Below are 25,443 nucleotides of genomic sequence, written 5' to 3' on the forward strand. Positions count from 1 at the left end.
AAAGATACTCACATTCCACCCTAATTCAGAAGACCAGGTGGACTTTAATGATGACGTGGGTATATACAGTTTCAATCTGGATGTTCATTTTATTTAAACCCACAGAAGATAAGTTACCCTGTGGGAAAACCGAGCTTTACAAAACTTGCCTCTATGCTCTGGTTTTCATTGCCAGTGAAAAGAAACATCAATTCTGCTTGTGAGAAATGTTGCCAGTTAAGAGTCAGGCATGGAGAAGGCTGGGGCTGGAGAAGAAAGGGCCACCTCCCAAATTTTACCTCTTCCTGAAGGAATGAAGATAGAAGTTGGGCTTTTGTTTCCCAAAGGCTGAGGAGATTGGGGGGGTGAGGAAAGCATGGTTTCTGGAGATCACTGAGTCTGGGAAATGGCCACCTTTCACCTCTCCCCACTCTGAGCACCACTACCACCACTGTCCCCCCACACATCCCCCACCATGTGTCCCCCACAAATGTCCCCCACATGTACCCCCACACATGTCTCCCACAAGTCTTCTACATATGTTCTCCACATGTCCCCCTACGCTTGTCTCCTACATGCCTTCCACACGTCCACCTACACATGTCCCCCCACACATGTCCCCCTACACATGTCCCGAGTAGACATGGGCAGAGACCATGCCAGAGGTGTCCCCAGCCTCTCCCAGGTAGCCCTAGACTTATTTAAATGTACGTTGAAACAACGGCATAATTTTCTGATTAAGGTCAGAGGGGTTTGATTGTCTGTGTGTGTAGGGGTGGGAGGAGGCTTGGGTGAACTCTGGATATCAATAAATGCTTCAAGATGGATTCTCAGCTAGCCAATTTCTCCTTGTGCCTTTGCTTTAGAAGTAACACTGCTATACCTCATTTATTGTGCTGAGTTCCCCGAACCGGTAACCTCTCCCTGGAGAAGAGCAAGACCCTCTGTGAAGATGCTTGGGTTCAGAACAGGACAGGGAAGGAGAGGTTTTGCTAAATGTCCCTTTCCCAGCCTGGCCTGGTGAATGTGGCTCCTAAAAGCACTGAGCTTGCTTCAGTTTGAGTTGCTGACCTGCTGTCAAAATCAGACTAAGTGGGCGTCTTAGTCATCTAGTGCTGCTATAACAGAAATACCACAAGTAGATGGCTTTAACAAAACGAAGTTTATTTTCTCACAGTAAAGTAGGCTAAAAGTCCAAATTCAGGGCGTCAGCTCCAGGGGAAGGCTTTATCTCTGTCAGCTCTGGAGGAAGGTCTTTCTCATCAATCTTCCCTAGACTAGGAGCTTCTCTGCACAGGAAACCCAGGTCTAAGGGACGCGCTCTGCTCCCGGTCCTTCTTTCTTGGTGGTTTGAGGTCCCCAACTCTGTGCTTGCTTGCTTCCTTTTCCTTTTTATCTCTTGAGAGATAAAAGGTGGTGCAGGCCACACCCCAGGGAAACTCCCTTTACATTGGATCAGGGATGTGACCTGGGTGAGTGTGGTGTTACAGTCCCACCCGAATCCTTTTTAATATAAAATTGCAGTCATAAAATGGAGGACAAACACACATTGCTGGAAATCATGGCCTAGCCAAATTGATACACACATTTTGTGGGGGGACATAATTCAATCTATGACAGTGGGTAACCCGAGTGGTCCAGATTGGCCCACTGGCCCCTGCCAGTGTGAATTTTAAGAAGGTTGCCCCAGCCAGCAGATCATGGGGGCTTCCCTTAGCTCCAGGCCCTTCTCTGGTGTTGTGCCTCCTGAGTTGTAGCAGGCATCCCTGCTCATGCATAAGCCCAGAAACAGCAGAGTCACTTGAGGAATTGCCTGTTAGCATTACCTTACGCAGCACTGCACACCAGCACTCAGAATCAGATGTGGAGACTCCAGGTCTAAGAGACAGACCTTCAGGCAGGCCTCTCCTCCTTCCCTCCTCCCTTCCTTCCTTCCCTCCTTCCCTTGTCATTACGCAAGACCCGGGCCCTGAGAGTGGACAGAGGGGAAGGAGACCGCACACCGTCAAGCTCCTGCTGCACACCCAGGTGTGACCTATTATTTCTTCTCCTGACAGTCTTCTGAGGTATCTGGTCCTGACTTCCACAGGAGTAAACCGAAGCGAAAGGAAGAGGAAGTGCATACACTGTGAGAGCCCACTGTGTTTCAGGGACTGCATCATCTCATGCAATCCTTTGGACATACGCTTGCTAGCACCAGTGGAGCTGGGGCCGCGACGCCCTTTCCTCTACCTTTTCGCTACGCAGAGTGTGGCCTCTGGACCAGCAGCTTCCGGGTCACCTGGAAACTTGTCAGTCATGCCAAACTCCACCCCCCACCTCCCCATGCTGGCCGAATCCCAGCTGGCATTTTGCCAGATCCCCAGACACAGATTTCATACGCACAGTAAAAGTTGAGAGGCACTGACATGCCAGAGGTGACAGCCCTTATGTAATACCTAGAGGGGAAGTAGAGGAAGGGGTGGGGTTAGCTGAGCAAACCTTTCTAGAAGGAGACTTGAGCTGAGCTATAGAGGAGTGTTGAGCCAACCCCAACCAACCCATTGCCATTGAGTCGATTTCGACTCATAGCAACCCTATAGGACAGAGTAGAACTGCCCCATATGGTTTACAAGGAGCGCCTAGAGAATTCAAACTGCCGACCTTTTGGGTAGCAGCCATAGCACTTAACCACTACTTTAAAATCGGAACAGCATGCGCAGATAACCTTCCCAACCTTCCCTGTGCAGCCACACAGTGCCTGCTATGTGGGAGAGCAGACCACACTGCTGGGGAGGGACAGCAAGAAGACGGGAAGAATCAACCCTGATATAGGTCTGAAGTTACCACACATCCAAAGAATGAGCCGCCAGGAGGGGCAGGACCCATAGCCAAGTGAGAGCTCTCTCAGTGAGACACCTGCTCCAGGAAGCCCTTCTGAGGACGAGGGACATGGATATGGTCTTGAAGCGTCTAGTTCAGCAAAGGCTTTCTGAGATCCCACTTGCTGTCCAGCTCTATACAAGTTGTGGGGGATGAGTCAGACACTATCTGATGGCCACCTGGTGTCGGTCACCCTGGCAAATTTGTGTCTGGATGGAGGTGAGGCGGCCTGGTTGGGCTACTCTGGGCAGGTGTCTGTTGGTCTTGAGGCCAGGCAGCTCTGAGGAGGTGAAGGAGGAGGCACTGGCAGGAAAGGGAAGTGTAGGGGACGCCCGGCTGGCTTCGGGGTGTGGCTGTGGGTTTAAGCAGACAGCCGGGCAGGGTCAGCTGGCCACACGAGGCCTCCATATGGCCTGACCCTGCTCTGCTGGGTGTGCTTGTTTCTTCTCTCCATTGCCTCCTTTCCAAGGTGTGTCCACAGCTGAGTTTCCTTCACGCTCTTCCCTCAGGCTGAGCCCTGAGGGAGTCTGAGGAGGAGAGGTCAGTGTTGGAAACTTCCCTCTTCAAGTTCTGTGTCCTCCCCAGCAAAACAACCATGCTGCTTCCACACAGGGCAGGAGGGGCCGTGGCTTCAAGGGGAGCAGCTCACACTCACCCTCCAATCGCACCAGGATATGTGGGTCTGAGTCCCTCCACAGGGTGTGGGTTGGGTGAAGATAAGCGCCTAATTAGTTTGGGTCAAGACACCTCTCCCTCAGTCACCAGTCCAGCAGCCTGAACTGCTGTGGGAAGAAAGGCCAAGAGAGGTGGCCAGGAGCCTCTGGAGGAGGAAGGGCCACCCCTGCACAGCCAGAGAATCCCAGAAGAGGAAAAGCTCTGTGGTTAGTGTCCAGCAAAACTGTTGCTGTTTTCAGAGGATTCTAATTACTTTTCTCAGGTGGCGATTTGAACTTGGGCCTCATTTTAATTCCAACGTTGATCTGGTTTTATATAATTCTGCTCTTCATGTTCTCTCAAATCCCAATTGGCTGTTCTGGTTAAGCCCAGGCCGCAGCATTCCATGCTGAGAAGTCGCAGGCCCTCTGTGCAGAGGGTCTGACTTTCTCTTCCACAGCGCTCTCCCAGCACCAGGTAGCTCCAGGCCCACCTGTGTAGACGCCCAAATAGAGTGAGTCCTAGATGGGAAGAGAGGTGAAGGTAGTTCAGATTCTTCTCTGCATTGATAGGGAGAACCCCAGGCATGGCAGAGATTCTAGTGGACAGCTTGGAAGGTGTAGAGAAGAGACTTGAATAGGATGAATCCAAGGAAAGCCTAAGGGACACATGCCCAGTTTGAAGGGGGAAATCTCCCCATGAAAATGGCAGCAGGAAGTGGGAGGAGAAGTTCTGGGGCACTCTTCTCCTGCCCTGTCTCCCACACGTGGGCCTCGGGCAGCCTGGGTGAGAGTGTGAGGTTGGCCAAGGTCTAGAAGACAGGTATACCTCAGTCATCCAGAAAGAAGGTGGTGTGTCAATGGGCCACACAGCACCAGCATCTTCCCAGCTTGCTCTTGGGTTGAGAAAATACAGAACGGCAGGAAGAGGTGAGCACTGGGTTGCCATTACGGACAACACAACATTAAGAACCACAGAGCTAGGAAGGCCAGGGAGACCTCTTCTCCAGCCTGATTATTGTCCAGATGGGAGAACAAGGGTCAGGGTGGGGGAGTGAGCTGCCAGAGTCACTGTGCAAGTCAGCGATGATGGTCAAAATAGCTGCTGCCTTGTATCTTCTGGCTGTAGTGCTCAAGGTAGAAGCCTGGACAGCAAGCTCCCGACCCTCCTTCATCCCCTGTGCCCATCCGCGCCCAGATCAGTCACATACATGCCAAACATCTCCTGACTCCCCCGCTTCTCTCCCCCCAGCAGCACCACCACCCTTCCCTGGACCCCCGCAGCAGCCTCCTGCTTCACTAGCCCCTTCATCCTGCCTCCTCCGAGCCATCCCCCACCCCAGCCAGAGGGACCGTCCTCAAACACTAGGTAGATCATGCTGTTGCCTGGCTTTAAAACTCTTTGTTAACCCCAGCATCAAGGTCAGCCTCCCTGACCTTCCCCACAGATCCTCCTGGTCCGCCCCTCTCCCTACCACCTTGTCTCTGACCACTCCCTGTCCAGCTGACTCTGCCCCAGCCAGACTGAACTTTGAGGCCCCCATGCTGGCCATCTCCCACTGCTACCTGCCCAGCTCTTCGCTCAAGCTTCACACTCAAGCTTTTTCTCCAGAAAGTCTTCCCTGAACCCCTAAGAGCAGGTGAAGGGCTTCTCCTTTGGTGTCTTGCAACTCCGCATTATAGTCCCATCACATATCTTGTCACCAGAATTGTAATTGCCCGTTTGTTGGTCTGTACGGGTGCTAACCAAAAGGCCGGCAGTTTGAATCTACCAGCTGGTCCTTGCAAACCCTGTGGGGCAGTTCTTCTCTGTCCAATAGGGTCACTGTGAATCAGAATCAACTTGATGGCAATGGGTTACCCCCACCAGAATCAGTTTCATTTAGTGTTGTCTTTTCCGGCCCAGAATGGTATCTGGCACACACTAGATTTTCAGTTATTTTTTTCTTCAATTAATGTACCAGGCTCTCTCCTAGGCTCTTTGCATACATGATCTTATTTATGTCTTATTTAAGAACCCTAAGGAGTCCTTGGGCAGTGCAAATGGTAACGCTAATTGAAAGGTTGACGGTTCAAGTCTACCCAGAGGACTCTCAGAAGAAAGGCTCGCCAGTCTACTTCTGAAAAATCAGTTCTTGAAAACCCTATGGATCACAGTTCTACTCTGACACACGTAGGGTCTCCATGAGTTGGAATCAACTCGATGGCAATGGGTTTTCTTTTAAGAATCGTAAAAGAGATATTATCTCAATTTTACAAATGACTGTAACACTCATGGAAGCAGCAGTCAAGAAATCAAGACACATTGCATTGGGCAAATCTGCTGCAAAAGACCTCTTTAAAGTGTTGAAAAGCAAAGATGTCACCTTGAAGACTAAAGTGTGTCTTACCCAAGCCATGATGTTTTCAATTGCTTCATATGCTTGTGAAATCTGAACAATGAATAAAGAAGACAGGAGAAGAATTGACACCTTTGAATTGTGGTACTGGAAAAAAAAAAAAAAAAAGAGGCCTGTTGCCCTTGAGCCAATTCTGACTTATAGCAACCTTATAGGACAGAGTGGAAACCCTGGTGGCATAGTGGTTAAGAGCTATGAATGCTAACCAAAAGGTCAGCAGTTCTAATCCATTAGGAACTCCTTGGAAACCCTATGGTGCAGTTCTGCTCTGTCTTATAGGGTCGCTATGAGTTGGAATCAACTTGACAGCAACAGGTTTGTTTTTTTTGGTTTTTATTAGGACAAGAGTAGAACTGCACTATATGGGTTCTACGTAGAGCCCGGTAGATTCGAATGGCTAACCTTTTGGTTAACTGCCGTGGTTTTAACCACTACGCCCACCAGGGCTTCCTGGTGTTGGTGTTGGAGGAGGATGCTGAATATACCGTGGACTATCAAAAGAGTGAACAAATTTGTCTTGGAAGAAGTACTACCAGGATGGTCCTTAGAAGCAAGGATGGTGGGTCTACGTCTCACATACTTAGAACATGTTATCAGGAGGGATCCATCCCTGGAGAAGGACATCATGCTTGATAAAGTAGAGGGCCAGCGAGAAAGAGGGAGACCCTCAACAAGATGGATTGACACAGTGGCTGCAACAATGGGCTTAAGCATAACAGCGATTGTGAGGATGGTGCAGGACTGGGCAGTGTTTCGTTCTGTTATGCATGGGGTCACTATGAGTCAGAATCGACTTGATGGCACCTAACAACAATTACATAACCCAGAGAGTTTAAGTAATTGGCTGAGGGTCCCACCACTAGGAAGTGCCTGTCCTGAAGTTTGAACCTGAGTCTCTGGGACTCTGCAGCCCCCACTCTTAACCTCTGTGCTTGTCAAATAGAATTGAATGGACTCTTCCCCACCAGGGAAACCCTGGTGGCAATAGTGTTTAAGAGCTATGGCTGCTAACCAAAAGGTCGGCAGTTTGAATCCACCAGGTGCTCCTTGGAAACTGTATGGGGCAGTTCTACTCTGTCCTATAGGGTCCCTATGAGTCGGAACTGACTTGACAGCAACAGGCTTTTTGTTTTGTTTTGTTTTTGTTTCTCCTGCAGATCTGCTGAAACCTTGTGGGCATGCTTGGCAGTGGGAGGGAGCCTCAGGTCCAGGGAGTGAGGGATGGGGGAAGCAGCTGAGATTCTAGACCTCGCCACTGTTGACAGGTTGTTTATTTTCTGAGCCAGACAGTTCTGATAAGCCCCTGGTAATGCTGCTCCTTGATCCGGCCCTGCGTGACTATGAGCTGAGTTGGCCTGTCAGGAGGATGGATTGCTTTGTGTATTTTCTTTTTTTTTTTCCTTTCCTTTAAAAAAGGAAAAAGGAAGGACAACACACTGACGTGCCAAGCTGTGAGGCTACAGGGCACACAGTGCAGCCAGCTGTGGGGGATGCTGGGCAGGCCAGGGTCGCTTAGGTGTTTGGGTGTGCTGGAGGCAGGTATGTTTTGCTCAGGTATACTCTATACAAACCACCTTCAATGCAGCTGTCCCTATGCACGGGGCCCATACTGGCCCACCAAGCTCTTCAGGTCCCTATTCTGTGTGTCCAGCATCAGGTTAGTGCTCAAAGCAGTTACGCTGTCACCACAGCCAAAAGGTGATGAACATTGAACAAAGGTTGGCCCCTGGCTGAATGGTCAGAAGAAGCCTGAGTATAGGCGAGGTCTTGCAGCATCAACCCAGGGCTCTGCTACAGTTGTCATTATACATAGATTCTGGCTCATAAATGCCCAACACAGCCCTGCAAGCATGACAGGGCTCTCACAGCTGGGAGGATATGTGTGGGAGGTAAGTGCCACCTCCCTTTCCTCTCTGACTTCACTGGGTAGTTTGGAGCAGGGCCAGCAGGGCCCAGGGATGGGAACTGGGATCCTCTGACTCTGATGCCACATGCACCATCCGCAAGAGGTACAGAGAGGTCTGGGATGCCCCCAGCTTCCATGGTCAGAAGTGGAGGGAGCCCAAGAGCAAACCCAGTTATTGTTTCTCCCCAGCCCACACTCCTTCTCTGAACCATTCTGTAGGGACTTCACTAGCCTTTTTTTTTATCCCCAACTTGAACTTTCAAATTGCAACAGTTCCTTTTCTTACTTGACCCCATACAAGGGAATTTAGAGCATTCAAGTCATGTAAATCCCACAGGGTTTGCCCTTTGCTTTAGAGCACATTCTCAGGTAAAACACAGACTCTGGAGGTTTTCGGTAGTTTAAGAGAACGTGGGAGTGGCTGCCTCTCAGAACTCCCATCCTTACCTGCAGCTCCTACCGCTGGCAGGAGCCACTGTCTAGGCATCATCAGATAAGCTTTCTTGCCAAGAGCCAAGGTGTGCTGTCTTCAGGGTCCTGCTGGATCATGAGAATCATGCACCAAAGGACAGTTATTTTTCTTTGTCTTAATTTCATTGTGATGAATATATATAACAAAACAATTCAACCATTTTTATGTGCATAATTCAGTGACATTATGTTTATCATGTTGTACATTCATATCACCACTATCCATTTCCAATTTTTTTCATCACCCTTAACAGCAAGTGCACCTTAATAAACGATACCTCCACGTTTTCCCCTCCCATCTACCCTTGGCGACTGCTAATAAACTCAGGTTTCTGTGCACTTGCCAGTTCTAGATTTTTCATGTAAGTGGGATCATACAGTATTTGCCTTTTTGTGTTTACTTATTTCATTCAGCATAATGTTTCTAAGGCTCATCCATGACGTAGCACAGATCAGAAATTAATTTTATCTTTATGGCTATATAACGTTCCATTGCATGTATACACCACATTTTGTTTACCCATTCACCTGTCAATGGACACGGGTCGTTTCCACCTTTTAGCTATTGTGAATAATGCTGCAGTGAACACTGGTGTGCGAGTAATCTGTTGAGCCCTTCTTTCATTTCTTTGGGGGCATATTCCTAGGAGTGGAATTGCTGGATCATACAAGGAGAGGTTTTTATTCCTCTTCTGCAAACTCCCACCGACACTCTTAAAGGTGATTACTTCTGTGTACTCAGCCTAACTTAGGGGTATTGAGAAGCTTTATAATATACTTTCTTGCTTCCAGAAAGGATTTGAGGTGGTGTATAGTGAAAGTGGAAACCCTGGTGGTGTAGTGGTTAAGTGCTACAGCTGCTAACCAAAGGGTCGGCAGTTTGAATCTGCCAGGCGCTCCTTGGAAACTCTATGGGGTGGTTCTACTCTGTCCTGTAGGGTCGCCATGAGTCGGAATCGACTAGACGGCACTGGGTTTGGTTTTTGTTTTGTTTTTTATAGTGAAAGCATCTTCACCATAGGGCAATCAAAAATAAACTTCTCAAAGAAAACTCCATCCCCATATGGATTTACTGGTGATATCAATCTCACACCAACTCATCCACAGATTAGAAAAAGAGGAAACACTTTCTGATTCATTTTACAGGGACAGCATAACTTGATTTCAAGGAAGGACGATACAAGAAAGGAAATTTTTAGGCTAATTTCTCTCATGAACATATACACACAAATCCTAAATAAAAATAGCCATTCAAATCTAGTGATACATAAAAAGATAATATATTACAAACAAGTTGGGTTTGTTCCAGGAATACAAGGTTGGTTTAACATTTGAAAAATAGTGCAATTCACCAAATGAATAGAATAAAGGAGAAAAAGATTTTGTAATATTCACCACCCTTTTAATTCTTAGAAACTCTTGGTAAACTAGAATGAAAAAGAACTTCCTTAGTCCGATAAAAATCCTGGTGGTGTAGTGGTTAAGTGCTACAGCCGCTAACCAAGAGGTTGGCAGTTCGAATCCGCCAGGCATTCCTTGGAAACTCTACCCGGCAGTTCTACTCTGTCCTATAGGGTCGCTATGAGTCAGAATCGACTCGACGGCAGTGGGTTTGGTTTGGTTGGTAGTCTGATAAAGGGTAACTAAAACTAACCCGTTGCTGTCAAGTTGATTCCAACTTATTGCGACCCTGTAGGGCAGAATAGAACTGCCCCAATATGGTTGCCAAGGAGCAGCTGGTCAATTCAAACTGCCGACCTTTTGGTTAGCAGCCATAGCTCTTAAACACTGCACCACCAGGGCTCTGATAAAGGCTCCAATAAACTGTATCTACCCAAAATCCCCAGCAAACATCATCCTTAATGATGAAATACTGAAAATTTTTCTCTAAGATCAGGAATAAGGCAAGAATGTACAGCATCATGACTTCTTTTCAGCATTCTCTAGAGGTCTTAGCCAATGCAATAAAGCAAGAAAAATAAATAAAAAGTATAAGAAAACTACAAAACATTTCTGAGATACATTAAAGAAAATTAGAGGGATGTAGTGTGTTCATGGATTTGGAGACTCTAGTTAAAATGTCAGTTATCCCCAAATTGATATGTAAATTCCTTAAAGAAGAACAAATTTGGAGCTCTTACACTACTGGATATCATAGCTTACTATAAACTACAATAATTAACGCTGTAGTATTGGTACAGGGAGGGGGGAAAAATAGACCACTGGGACAGAATTAAGGGTTAGTGAAGGCTGATGGAGTCCTGTGGTTGTATGTGGGAGAGGGAGTTTTGCAGAAAGCATCCTTGCGTGGTTAAACTCACTAGAAGTGAGATCAGACTGCAAGGACTGATCTAAGTATTTTAGAGAAAGAATTGGGTTTGCTATCAACCTAAAAACAGTGTGGTCTTCCTCAGTCAAAATCTGGAAAGCATGAGAAAGAACAAACTGAGGCTATCATCTTACTGGGGTGAGGAAGGCCAAAGGCCATTGTGTGATGTCCTATCACACGAAAGTTATTATATCCTAGCTGGCTGACCTTGGCAAGGTGCTTTGCTCTCTGTTTTCCTGAGTGGTATCTATAGGTTTTTACAGCTTTTTGTTTTAGGGCCAGGGCCATGACTGGAGCCAGGTAAACCGGGTTCAGGGCCACACTGCTTGCCACAAATGAGACAGGAGAAGCGTGTGTGTTTGACACAGAGAAGCTTCTCATTGAACTTGACGTGTGTCTGTCTTCTGAATGCATTGAGCATTTTATCTGCATTATTTCATAAAACTACCACCCATCTGTCATACAGTTGTGGCTTGCATGTTACTATGATTCTGGAAGCCATACCACTGGTATACCAAATGCCAACAAGGTCACCTATGATGGACAGGTTTCAATGGTGCTTCCAGACTAAGACTAGAAAGAAAGACCTGGTGATCTACCTCCAATAATTAGCTTATGAATCACAACAGAAAATTGACCAACACAGTGCTGGAAGATGAGTCTCCTAGGTTGGAAGGCACTACACAATGGCTGCTGTAATGGACTCAAACCAATGATCATGAAGATGGTACAGGACCAGGCAGTGTTTCATTCTGTTATACATCAGGTTGCTATGAGTCGGAACCGACTCAACAGCAACTATCAACAAACAGCATCTCATGAAATCATTTCATCAACCCTGTTTATAGATGAAAACCCGAAGCACTGAGAGCTTTTCTACATTTTCTAAGAGAGTAAGCAGAGGACCAGGATTTAAACCCGGTCTGTCTGTCCCCAGAACCTACATTCTTAAGCGCTATGAGTACTGGTCCTTTTTTTCCAAGGCAGTACAAAACTAATATGTAGTAGTAGTAGTAGTTAAGAGTTTGGCTGCTAACCAAAAGGTCAGCAGTTTGAATCCACCAGGTGCTCCTTGGAAACCCTATGGAGCAGTTCTACTCTGTCTCGTAGGGTCGCAATGAGTCGGAATTGGGTTTGGTTTTGTTTTGGTACCCCCCTAACCCAGACTGACTGCTATTCCCTGAGGGCAGAAGCTGACAGAGCTGGGCCCTCCCTCCTGGCACCTGGTAAGCTTGCTGCTTCTGGGAAGCCTTTCCCCAGTGACTCTACCCAAGGCCATGAGGACAGTGGTGGTTTTATGAGATAATTCAGAGTCCTTGAAGTTCATGGACCCTAAATCCTAGTCCTGGTATAGAAACATAGACTTTCAGAGCTGAAAAGGACCCAGGCCTGATTACCATAGCATTTGTATGAAATTTGCAAGTGGCTACTGGGACAAGAAGGAGCCCTGATGGCACAATGGTTAAGTGCTCAGCTGTTTACCCAGAAGCTCCATGAGAGAAAGACCTGGTGATCTGCTTCTGAAAGATTAAGACACAAAAACCAAACCCGTTGCTTTTGAGTCAATTCCAACTCATAGCGACCCTATAGAGAGAGTAGAACTGCCTCATTGGGTTTCCAAGGAACGGCTGGTGGATACAAACTGCTGACCTTTTGCTTAGCAGCCAGGCTCCTAACCACTGTGCCACCAGGGCTCCTCGTAAAGATTACAGCCTAGAAAACCCTATGGGGCAGTTCTACTCTGTCCTATAGGGTCACTATGAGTTGAAATTGACTCAATGGCACCTAAGAACAGCAACAACTAAAAGGTCCACCAATTTTATAGCCATTTTCAGGATAAAAATGATATCACTGCTACTCTTGTGGCTTTCATCCCTTTGTAAAAAATAACATATTGTCTTTTTTTCTTCTGAGTGTGGGTCTGAGACCAGTAGCATCAGCATTACATTGGAGCTCATTAGAAATGCTGCATCCAATGGAGACTCTACATATTAACAAGATCCCAGGTCCTCCCAGGCTCAGCAAAGTCTGAGAAGTGCTGGGCAGGGCTTGCAGCTGACCCATTGCTGTCCCTTCAACGCCCGATGGGCCCTCAGTGTGTGCATCAATGTGTGGATCAGTGTTGTTACCCTTGACCAAAATCTATGCCACAAATGTGTGAAACAGCAACCAGGGTCAACCTCGATGGAATGTGAGGGTTCACGGATTTCTTCTGGGCTTGAGAAGTAACTCGTTTTGCTGCCACTGGGTTGCTTTTCCAGCTGGTGGGCCGTGCTGCCCTTTGCCTTTGTGACTGAGTGAACTGCTCCCGAGTAGTTTCTGCAATGTCTGGCCCCTGGGTTGGAACACCCTTCTCTTTGAGGGTGAAGGACGCTGGTCTGGATTGATGTGATTCTGTTTAACTCAGGATGCAAGGTTAAATTCCACACATACCCCTCCCTACCACCCTTACCACACGCACCTGCAGTCTGCTCACTGTCCCGGAAAACGCCCCCACCATGTGTCTGCTAGTCCTGAGGGGCTGTCGGGGCAGTGAGCCGATTCTGAAGGTGACTCCCTCTGGCTTTGTTGTCACCCTGAGAAGGTCTCTCCCATCTGCCTAAATTCAGGGGAAGGGCAAGATCATGGAGCTGAGCTGGGACCAGACCTCCCAGGCCAAGCCAAGTGCATTCTATTCTCACCAGCCCTGCCTGCTAGCTGCAGGCTCTGTGCTCTCATGATTAGATCCTGGGGCACCCCCAAACTTGAGCTGCTCCCTAACAGGATGTAAAAGCCACAGTACATGGAGGCAGGGTGTCTTCCAGTGGCCAGCAGTAGAAAGGACATTGTCCAGAGGGCTATGGCACCCCGGACTCAGGTTACCATGCAGGCTTCTTCATCATGGAAGAAGATTCCTGAGCATGTGGGGCTGGCTTTTCAGCCTGGCCTTCTCTGTCCTCACTTTGAGGGAGATCTGGCTTTCCCCAGTGAAGACCCTCCCTTACAAGCCTGTCTGCAGGTGTCCCTTCTTCCATAGCCCAGCCCACAGGGCCCACTTCTCCCCACCAACTGCCTTTCTGAACAGATTTTTCTACCACCTCCATTCAACATCTTCCTTTTTTAAATTCCTGCCATCTGATTTTACAATGTCTCATTCATTCATTTATTTGTTCATGCACCTATTTGAAACCAGCCATTCTGAAGGGCTTGCTGTGAATCGGATACCCGTGCGAGGCCTTCAAGATATAAAGATAAGTAAGACATTCGGGTTATCGATCTCAGGGCTTTTTGACTCCACTCAGGCCCTCAATACTTCACCCTTCTGGACAGAGGCCGCCCACCCCAGCAGAGCTCGTTCAACCTCAGCCCATTGGGGGAGCAGGGGTCAGGGACTTGCCAAGGGCTATTCTGGACCCCACAGGTGTCCTCAGAGTGTGTGGATGATAAGAACACAGGTGAAGATGAGCTGTGATAATTTCTCCATCTTTATTGTTAGAGAGCTCAGTGGTCTAGTAGGCAAAATGAAGAGGCTCTTGTACAGATCGTAAGAGTCAGCTCTCTAAAAGCCTGTCTCTTGTAACAGCCATCTCAGCATCCTGTCAGCCCCTCCCTCCCCCAGGTGAAGGCCCCAGTGAGCATCCTTCAAAGAACAGAGACTTGGGAGACACATCAGCTGAGTTGGAATCCCTGTGCCACGGTGTGCTCTGTGGCTTTGTGTAAGTTACTTCACCTCCCTGAAATGGGATAGAGTGGGATACTGCCCTGTTTAATGACATAAACATCTGCTCAGCAGCTGTGCATTCCTTTCTCCCTGCCCTTCTCTCCCAAAATCTTCCCCAAGCCCATCTCACTTCTGTGAACCCCTCATTCTCCTAGGCTGGGGTAGGCAGTGCAGAGAGACTGTCGGGGGACAGCCCCAGCAAGGGAAGACCCTCACTGTGTGTCCTGGCAGATAATCCGAAGAACTGACACGTAGCCCCTTCCAGATTCATACGTTCAGGGAAACTTACTGACGGGCAAGCAGCTACTCTCCAGTGGTGGCTGGCTGGAATATTTTCCACAACCACCTAGGAAGGGACCCAAGCTTATATACCATTCCAGCTGGGACCAAGGCTCATTGTTTTTCTCCCACATCCTTGGGCAGTCAGTTTTCCCAGGGACTTCACATCCAGGCCCAGATGTTTTCCTTCCTGTTGCTAAGACATTCTTTGGCCTTGGCCTTGGCCTAGTCATGCCTCTCCCGGTGCCATACCTTATCCTGAGTCTATTCCGAATTCATCCCCAGCATGCTTCGGGGAAGAGCAAAGCTGATTCCACTAGGGAGGGGGTGCATATAGCTGAATAGCTTACTCTACAGAGGCCAAAAACCAAAACCAAACTTGTTGCCGTCAAGCCGATTCTGACTCATAGCACCCCTATAGGACTGAGTAGAACTGCCCCATAGGGTTTCCAAAGAGTGGCTGGTGGATTCGAACTGCTGCCCTTTTGGTTAACAGATGAGTTCTTAACCACTGCGCCACCAGGGCTCCTACAGAGAGGCCAGGAGTCCCCAAAGCAGGAAAATCTACAGTCTCCAGTGGGGTTGGGTCCAGAGGGGCAGAAGGAGAAAGAGGAAGTCCAAATGGTGGTTCCTTCCACAGGGAAGGGGAGGGGCTGTGGCTCAAGTGGAAGCAGCATGCCTCTCCCCTCAAGGTATCTAACCCAAACCAAACCAAACCTGTGTTGCCCTCCAGTCATTTAGCAACCCTATAGGACAGGGTAGAACTGCTGCATAAGGTTTCCAAGGAGCTAATGGTGGATTCAAACCATGGACCTTTTGAATAGTGGCCAAGCTCTTTAACCACTGCACCACCAGGGCTCCTCAAGGTCTCTACTGGGTCTTAATACCCCAGAAGTCCTCTCTCCTGCCAGGCAGCCTGGTTTCACCACTGAGAACTGCCCATAGGTCTACCAAGAAGCCCTCTCAGCCTGTCAAGAGAACCCTTTCTCAGGGCCGCTTGCCCTCAATCCCTCCACTCCACGTTCCGTGGATATTGTGCTTTGGAATCTTAGTTGCTGGCCTGGGCTGGTGCTTGAAAACAAGCACGTGTTTCTTATAAGCTCTGGAAACAAGGGCAAACAGCCTTCTACCTGCTTTGATTTCCTCCTGTTGCCCCCAGTAAGGCCCAGCAACCGTTGGACGCCCAGCTGCCCTTCCAGGTGCAGGCTGCTGAGCTTGGAGGTGGGTGGTCCCTGCCAGACTGGAAAGCACAAACTCTGGGCCTCCTGAAAGGGTGGTATTGTCTGAGCGGTGCTGCCTCGCCTGGGCCACGGAGGTTGGAGGAATGGAGCGGTAGTTGTCTTCTGAGCAGAGGGGTTTGTGGAAAAGCACAAATGTTTGCCTGGGAATGTGGCATTGCCCTTCCAGTGGTGTGTCTATGGGCAGGGCAATTTCTGAGCCTCAGCTTCCTCATCTGTAAAATGGGAACAAGCACTAGATAGCCTCTGAGTGTCTGCAGGCTCTGACGGGCTGCAGTTCTATCAGGGGCCCCTCTTGGTCCTACCACTAAGAGCACCTGGGGTTTGGGGAGCAGTTCTTGGCCTCTCTGTCCAACAGAGCTGGAGGCCTAAACCTGCTTCAGGCCTCGCTATCAGGAGATCCTAATGCGGGCCAGTGGTAACTCTCAGCAATAAGGAGCACGTTGGGGAAGGGCAGCTTAGAGCTTTGCAGGTGGTCCCACAACTCCAGTTTGATACCACAGTGCATTGGTCCCATTAACAAGCTGAAGGTCAGCACCTGTCCCACAAAATTCCAGCTCAGCTTTAGGAAGGACTGAGACATGGTGTCATTGGTCTAAGAATAGCCTCGCATCACCCAGCCAGAGTGCTCTGGGCCAGAACCATCCCCAGATCACCCTACAAGGCCTGGCAAGGTAGATGACACACGGGGCCACCACCAAGGGCTGCCCTTTACTCCTGGCCTTTCTCCTCAGAGGACTAGAAAACAGGGTCCCTTCCACATCCAGCAAGGGCTTACTGGGCCTGGTGCATAGCATGGGCATAGGGAAATGATGGGTCCTGATCCATCCTCTCTGGTTAGATGGCATCCAGACAACGTGTTTCCACCTGGAGGAGGCCCAGCCTTGCTTGCTTGCCAGTGACCTTGCACTTCGTGTTGATGAGCACTCGTGGGCTGGTCACGGTGAGAAGACATGCAGCATGTGATGTGGTCCTTGGAATCTCAGGCCTGAAATGAAGCCTTCTTTGCCCGATACGTACAGCTTGGACTCAGCCTCTAGGTCAGCCAGGCTTCTAGAACCTTCCAGGGAAGCCTTGTGCACACTGTCCAGGCTCAGTGTCTCTTCCCAATCCTTGTTCCCCCCTTTGGAAGTGAAAGTGGAGAACTCAGAGAGCTGAGAGAAGCCAGCCTAGGAGAAAAAATCAAGAGGAGGCAGGTAGGCTAATGGGCCTGTGATTTGAAGGGGCAGGGAGAGGAGGAAGTGATTATCTATGGCAACGTTTGTTCTTTTCCGGAAACATGAGCTTTAGATCCTCTGGCCAGGGTCTCTGTAGTTGCGAGCCCTGTGGAATGACCTTGGCAGTGATCATAGGGAAAGACCTCAGGGGTGGAGGGATTTTGTTTTAAAAATGCTTTCAAATGCCCCTTTTCCATTAGAATCGATTTTCTTCATGAGCTCTGGCAGAAGTTTTTAATAGCCTTTTTTTTATACATATAATTTTTATTGTGCTTTAAGTGAAAGTTTACAAATCAAGTCAGTGTCTCACACAAAAACCCATATACACCTTGCTACACACTCCCAATTACTCTCCCCCTAATGAGACAGCCCACTCTCTCCCTCCACTCTCTTTTTTCGTGTCCATTTCGCCAGCTTCTAACCCCCTCCACCCTCTCATCTCCCCTCCAGGCAGGAGATGCCAACATAGTCTCAGGTGTCCACCTGATCCAAGAAGCTCACTCCTCACCATCATCCCTCTTCAACCCATTGTCCAGTCCAATCCATGTCTGAAGAGTTGGCTTCGGGAATGGCTTTTGTCCTGGGCCAAAAGAAGGTCTGGGGGCCATGACTACTGGGGTCCTTCCAGTCTCAGTCAGACCATTAAGTCTGGTCTTATGAGAATTTGAGGTCTGCATCCCACTGCTCTCCTGCTCCCTCAGGGGTTCTGTGTTGTGTTCCCTGTCAGGGCAGTCATCGGTTGTTGCCGGGCACCATCTAGTTCTTCTGGTCTCAGGATGATGTAGTCTCTGGTTCATGTGGCCCTTTCTGTCTCTTGAGCTCCTAATTGCCTTGTATCCTTGGTGTTCTTCATTTTCCTTTGATCCGGGTAGGTTGAGACCAACTGATGCATCTTAGATGGCTGCTTGCTAGCATTTAAGACCCCAGACACCAGTCTTCAAAGTGGGATGCAGAATGTTTTCTTAATAGATTTTATTATGCCAATTGACTTAGATGTCCCCTGAAACCATGGTCCCCAGACCTCTGCCCCTGCTACACTGGCCTTCGAAGCATTAAGTTTATTCAGGAAACTGCTTTTGGTTTATTTAGTCCAATTGTGCTGACCTCCCCTGTATTGTGTGCTGTCTTTCCCTTCACCTAAAGTAGTTCTTATCTACTATCTAATTAGCGAATACCCGTTTCCCACTTTCCCTCCCTCCCCCCTCTCGAAACCAGAAAAGAATGTTTTCTTCTCAGTTTAAACTATTTCTCAAGTTCTTATAGTAGTGGTCTTATGCAATATTTGTCCTTTTGCAACTGACTAATTTCACTCAGCATAATGCCTTCCAGGTTTCTCTAATTATAGTCTTTTTTAAGATTATAAATTAGGACATAAAAAGACCCGTTGCCGTCTAGTGGACTTCCGACTCACAGCAACCCTGTAGGACAGAGTAGAACTGCCCCATAGGGTTTCCGAGCAGCGCCTGGTGGATACAAACTGCTGACCTTTTGGTTAGCAGCTGAGGTTTTATGCACTGCTCTAGGACATACTCAATATAAAAAAAAATTAGAAAATTCATCATCAGTAACTGGAAGAATGTGCTTGAAGAGTCTTAATTTGTATTTTCCCAGCAGGCCTTGTTGACTTCTGGAAGGACTCAGTGTTTACAATGGACCATCTGTATGGGGGCATGTGTCTCAGTTGGGATCATTTCTGTCCTCTCTGGTGTGGGTCTACAGATGACCCTGGAGGATGGGAACAAGATCCTGCCCAGGCCCAAATCCAGACAATCAGACAGGGTAATGTGCTTGTTGTAAACATGTGACATTAATCAGAGAAACTTCTGGAAGCCCCAGGACTCAGAACCAGATACCTGGATTCTTACAAAGGTTTCCTGCAACCTCAACACTTGCCACTGCAGGGGCCTATGCATATGTATGGTCAAGCCCGGCCCGTGTGGGAAGGAGAGGGCCTGGGGCTCTCACTGACCGCCTCTGAGTAGGTCTCGGCTCTGACCCCCAAAGCGGTGAGTGCCAGCAGCAGCTGCATCACTTGGCCCCCAGTGGCTCTGGCCTTGGGATGTACCAGCCAAGTTCAGAAATAAGGATTAAATTCAAATGCTGCTGTTTGGAACATCATCAGCCCATGAGATGTGAGGTGGCCGGGGTGAAAGGGACCTTAGAGATCAGAAGCCCCGACAAGCTGTGGACCTCTGTCCCCTCCCTATTAAAATGGAGGTACTAATGTCACCGAGCTGCCCAGGAGAAGGAGCAGAGGTAGAGAGCGTGAGAAGGCTTTGCAAAGCACGCAGTGTTGTGGCGTGTGAGGAATTGGTGCCATCCAGTTAGCCCACTTTACGGTGTGATGAAAGCCCTTTACTTTAGCAAAATTGCTTTAATATCCCTTATATCATCCTCTACCCCAAGGCTAGTGTGATAGCTTCGTCAGAACCAGCTGACACGGAGACCAAAGAAACCCCCCATTCCCCTAAGTAGGTGCTGTTTTTCCAGTCCTTTTCAGGGTACTGGGAGTGCTTTGAACAAGGACACCCTGCAAATAATTTTGTACTTAGGAAATCATTGGTTCAGCCTGTGCTTCTGCCTCAGCAGTCACCCTGGGTAGCCTGCAGTTCCAATTTCCTGTCCTTCCTTTGCTTCTTACAAATCAAAATGTGCCCCAGACCTGGTTCTTTCTGGCTGTTTCTTGTAAAATCCCTCTTCGTCCTGATTAAGCTGGCACTGCTGCGCATTGTGTTCCCAAAGAGCCACCTGGGTTATGAGCTCCGCCTGGAAGGATGTTCTGAGTCTCTGTCTCTGTTCCCTCCCTCCCTGAGCCCAGCGTGTTGGGTGCCAGGTCACTCTTGCCTCTGACTGAAGACCTGGGGGAGCTTCTCTGCCGTGTTGGTAATGGCACCCTGGGGCTGGGGCTCATTGCCCCAGCTTGCTGAAGAGTAGAAACCCTTCTGAATGCTTTTAAAACATCTGAGCACCCTCTCTATGGTCCCCTGCTCCTCACTCCACCCCAAAATAGATCTGGCAGTCGTTAGTTAAGTGCTGAGCTGGGCAGCAGGCATTCTCTCAGCAGCTTTGTGTCCTTTTGTTTTCCTGCTCCTGGTTCCCCAGACACTGGAGGATACATGGTGTAACCCGCACCTCCCTTTCCATTGCTCATGGTCAGTCACTTCATCTTCCTGGGGCACCGGGTCCTGTGTGAGGTGCCGAGCAAGCAGAGTTGACGGTGCCCAGCCCTCAGAACCTCAGAGCCCTCACCCAGCGCGCCTTCCGTACTTGCTTCCAGCTCCCCTCCTCTAGGTCCCCTGGGAAAGGGAGATGGGAAACAAGTGGGGGAAAGTGCAGGTGGACAGGTTGGAGTACCAGGTGGCATGTGCACACTTAAAAAGAAAGTAGGTCCCGGAAGGCCAGCGTGGGCTCCAATCTGTGTTAATTACTGTCGCTCATTTTTAACAAATTGGTGGCCAGATGAGAGCATGTCTGCTGCTGGAGAGGATCCCCCAGGCTCTGTCTCTGTGCCTCTCGCTTTCTCTTTCCCTCTGTGTCTCTCCTCCTCCCTGGCAACTTTTGCTTTCATTCCTTGAAGGGTGAATCGAGTCCCTTGGCATTACGAGGCATTTGCTTCCCCGTTGCTGGATGGTCCAACTAGGAAGTTGGTTGGTCCTTCCTCTCCCACATGTCATGGCCCAAGTCTGTTTTGGTAGAATTTTAGCTGGTTTGTAACCTGGGCCTGAAATTAACAATTTGGACAAAATATAGTAAAATGAACAAACAGTTGCCAAACTGCATTCCAGTCCTCTTGTGATCCCATCACTGGAGGCATTGTGGCTAGAAAGGATGACAGCATCTCATTTTGCTCTAGAAGCTTATTTTTGCCAGAGCTGTTATCATCAAGCAGGGCACCAGAGCTCTGTTCCACTGACAGCCCAGTGATTGCAAAAGTGCAAGCAATGAGCCTGTGTGTTCCATTGTAAGAATGCCCAAAGGGAGTGCTTTTCCCCGTGCGAGGATCCAGCTAGCGTGCCCTTTGTGATCTGCAAGATTACAAGGAAGAGGTCTCCATTCTCAGACACAGAGAAATGAGCTGGAACTGAAATATGGATCCACTGTGGCTCATCCTGAGCCAGGTCTCTGGTTTTATTTCCACTGCACCTTACACTTCACCACACAGACCCTATCCTGAGATCAGCTAGGAGAGTGTCTTAGTTTCCTTGTTTTTAGTCAGAAACTTCAAGAGACCAGAGGGGTAGCATTTGCAGGCTGGGAAGCAGGGCTGGTTTTGCCATGATGCACTCCCCACCCTAAGGACCCTCTAGGGAAGAGGCAAAGCTGGTAGAAATGGCTGAGATGCAGTCTAATGTGGAACACCCTCCTGGCCCACCCCTGCCCCTTGCAAAAGACAGAAGGCCCTCCCATCTGCCCTCCTTTCTCCAAGGCAGGGGCACCTCTGCTGTGCCTTCCTCTCTGTGAGTGTGGGGCTTTCTTTGACCCCTCTTGCTGCCCACCCCTTGCAACACACACAAGAACATGATATTAGAGAGGCTGGACAACAGTGACCAACACTCTAACCATGTCATTGCAGGGAGGTTCCTGGACCTCGGTCATCCCTCTGCAAACGGAAGCATTTAGATAGAGCATCTAGGAGGGTTCTTCTGGCTCTAACATCCCATCATCTGTGAGCCTAGGTTGGATTTCTAAATCTGCCTAGACAGAAATTGAAGTTAAGCTGGCATCCCCTCTAACGTAGCCATAATTCTATCTGGCTGTTCTATAGCTGCTTCTGACTCTACCCCATAGGCGTGTGTGCTTTCAAGCCTCCAACCCCTGTCCAACCTTTTAGAAATATTAAATATGGGGTCTTAGTGAATGAGCTCATTCTAACTCAGAAAATGATTTTATTTTAACCTGTTTTTAACTTTTCCTATATCTTTGCCACATCACTGTTCAGAATTGTTTCCCCTACCTCTCTCTCTCTTTTCAAGACCACAGACTAAGGCAAGTGGTAGAAGGTTCTACCTAAATTGTTACTGTCTTAGTCATCTAGTGCTTCTATAACAGAAATAGCACAAGTGGATGGCTTGAACAAGAGAAATTTATTTCTTCATAGTAAACTAGGCTAAAAGTCCAAATTCAGGATGACAGCTACAGGCGAAGGCTTTCTCTGTTGACTCTGGGAAGGCCCTTGTTATTAGTCTTCCCCTGGACTAGGAGCTTCTCCGCGCAAGAACCCTGGGTCCAAAGGATGCACTCTGCTCCCAGCACTGCTTTCTTGGTGGTATGAGATCCCCCCTCTCTGCTCCCTTCCCTTTCCTTTTTTATCTCTTGAGAGATAAAAGGTGGTGCAGGCCACACCCCAGGGAAACTCCCTTTGCATTGGATCAGGGATGTGACCTGGTTAAGGGTGTTACAATCCCACTTTAATCCTCTTTAACATAAAATTACAATCACAAAATATAGAACAACCACACAATACTGGGAACCTTGGCCTAACCAAGTTGACACATATTTTGAGGGGACACAATTCAATCCATGACAATTGCTGTTTTAAGAACATGGACTCTGGAGCCAGATTGCCTGGATTTAATCCCTACCTCTGCCACTTACTGGTTGTGTGACTTTGCGCAATTTACTTACCCTCTCTGTGCATCTGTTTCCTCATCTGTGAAATGATGTCATCATCTCATAGAGTGCCCATCACATATGGTTGCTGTGAGGATTGAATAAGTTGATCTAGTATAGTGCCTTGTCTATACATTAGCTATGATGATGGTGATGATGATGGTGATGTCGTCCTCATTCTGGAAAAGCAGAATGGTGTGGAAAGGACATGAATTTTGGAATTAGGAGACCTGGCTAGTGGTGTGATGTAAATGCTGAATTTCAGAGTGTCCCAATTTTCGTAGCTGTAAAACTGAGGAGAAAATGGTATCTCCCTACAGGTGGTTGTGAAGACCCAGTGAAATAAGGGCTTGGTAAACTACTTCACCCCCACAACCAGGCTAAATCTGTTCTCTCTCCCCTTCCAGGCACACATTCTGGCAGTTCCGCCATGAGAACCCCAAGACACGGGTTGGGGGCCCTCCCCCTGAGGGGCTCCCTGGCTTCAACAGCGGAGTGATGCTGCTGAACCTGGAGGCCATGCGCCAGTCCCCAGTCTACAGCCGCCTGCTGGAGCCGGCGCGGGTGCAGCAGCTCGCTGACAAGTACCACTTCCGAGGCCATCTCGGGGACCAGGACTTCTTCACCATGATTGGCATGGAGCACCCTGAGCTCTTCCACGTGCTGGACTGTACCTGGAACCGGCAGCTTTGCACCTGGTGGAGGGACCATGGCTACAGTGATGTCTTTGAGGCCTACTTCCGGTGTGAGGGCCACGTCAAGATCTACCACGGGAACTGCAACACGCCTATCCCTGAGGACTAGTGCATCCCTGCCTGCCACTCCCTCAGGGCCTCTGGGTCTGGAGGAAGGAAAGGGCCACCTCTGGGACAGGCCCCCAGGGCAGTGGGTGAACTCCTACAGAGGCACTGCAGGGCCGTCCTTTGTGACCCAGGTGCTGTAGACCTCCCATCCCATGGGCTGCTGTCCTGGGGCCACCCAGTGAGGGTGGTCTGCAGATTGCTGGTCCTTGGGACCTTTTTACTCCAGGGCACAGGGCATCATGAAGGACAGTTAATAGCTGGAAGACAGTGCATCTGAAGAGAAGGAAGGAAAGAGAAAGATACCCCTTGCCTCCAGTCCCCAAGGAATGAAAACCCTTTAAAGAACTAGCCTTTCTTGGACCAAAAAAGAAACCTAATTTAAATTGACAGGTTTTCATCATTTTGCAAGAAAGAATAAACCGTACTGCTGTAGCTCCTGGTGAATTCTAAATGAGCAAGACAGGATTTTACCAACCAGCCCAGAGCTTAAGCATCCAAGTGAATGCAATGCCATCCTTCACATATGCTGTAGGAGGCTGTGTACGTATTCCCAGGAGCCTCATATTGCTTGACGTAGGTTTAAAGACCCCCACCTCTTGGGAGGGTCTTCAGGGCCAGCCTGTGGCCCACGTAAGAACTGTTGTAATTATTTTAGGATTCATAGTATTTCTTTTATCCCCCAGCTGTACCTCAGAACCCTACTACCCCTTATTCATCCAAGCCGGCTCTTGTAACCAGACGGTGCCCAGAAATCAAACTTGCCACCCCAAGGACATGTAATAGAATTCCCTGGCCTGGGAAGACTCATCCCAAAGAGGAGCCAAGCAATCCATGAGTGCCACCATGGGGGCTTGGAAGAGGGTGTTGCTCCTCGGTGTATCACCATTCTATTCCATGTTTAAAAAACCAGCCTTGTTACTTTTTTTTTTTTCACCATGTCAGACTCTATATCTTAGTAGAAATCAGAGTGTTATTTCTTGCTTTCTTCTTTTTGGTCCATTTTGTATAGTCCAGCTGAGGTCCTTGGGGGGGAGAAATGTCATTGTATGTTTATTTTACGGGCGGTCCCCGGATTATGAATGAGTTCTGTTTCTAAATCTGTCTTTAAGATGAATTTGTACTTAAGTTGGAACAGTTATGTACAGTTTGTATCTAACATCAGTTAGCCAAATGTCTGTCTCAGTATATAGCATATTGTGTACCTTTCTATGCATAAAAATCATTGAAGAAACACTTCAGATACACCAAAACATCTTTAACATAATAATATGGTAATAATAATAATGTTTTGATGTGTGTCTCAAAATAGCGCCCATTTGTTATTATGAACCATCGTACATACCTCGAATTTTTAACATAACAGGCTTTACAGGGATTGGTTAGTAACTATGGGTTGTATGTGATTTGTACGTAAGTTGGACATTTGTAACCCGGGGACTGCTTATATTTTATTTCAATTTCATTTACCTTTTCAATTTCTTTTCACCATGAATGAGAATAGCTAATAAATAACCTTCGAGAACACAATGACTTATGTTGTTTGTTTATGATGTTTGTTCTCTGATCACAGCATGAAGGTTCTGAATCAAGCTTGTAATCAATGTCAGTCAGGCTTCCTCGTCGTCACGTGATCAAGCTAAGGTGCTCACAGCAGGTCTTTAAGGACCATAAGGGCGAGTGTCTGGAAGGATATCGGGGAGGGTAGTGTTGTTGTAGGCTGAAGGTAGAGAATCGTTGCATACTAGGTATCCGCAGGGCCATCTTGCCCTGTGGACAATGACCCCATCCTTCCATCCTTTTTCATCCCTTTTGCCCAAAACCATCCAGTTACATCATCCCCTTACCAAGTGGAGCCCGTTTCTTTCTTAAGTCTCTGCTATGACAGAACCAGTCTGTTCTCTTAATTATTTGATTCCCTATTTGTAGCTACCGATTATTGAATGCCAACTATGTGCCAAGCATTATACTGGGGGCTTTATATACACTACCAGTACCAC

At 48.3% G+C, this 25,443-nt stretch overlaps 1 protein-coding gene across 1 annotated transcript in view; it reads left to right on the forward strand.

Moving 5' to 3' along the window:
- Positions 1-24,965, forward strand: part of XXYLT1 (xyloside xylosyltransferase 1) — a 238,395-nt gene extending 213,430 nt beyond the window's left edge. Inside the window, exon 4 of the mRNA XM_049879870.1 lies at positions 23,051-24,965. Coding sequence (XP_049735827.1) covers positions 23,051-23,447 — 397 coding nt within the window. The 3' untranslated portion in view covers positions 23,448-24,965. The remainder of the gene's footprint in view (positions 1-23,050) is intronic.
- The last annotated feature ends 478 nt before the right edge of the window (positions 24,966-25,443 follow it).

This window comes from Elephas maximus, chromosome 1, assembly GCF_024166365.1.
Source record: "Elephas maximus indicus isolate mEleMax1 chromosome 1, mEleMax1 primary haplotype, whole genome shotgun sequence".
In the NCBI taxonomy this organism is placed as follows: Eukaryota; Metazoa; Chordata; class Mammalia; order Proboscidea; family Elephantidae; genus Elephas; species Elephas maximus.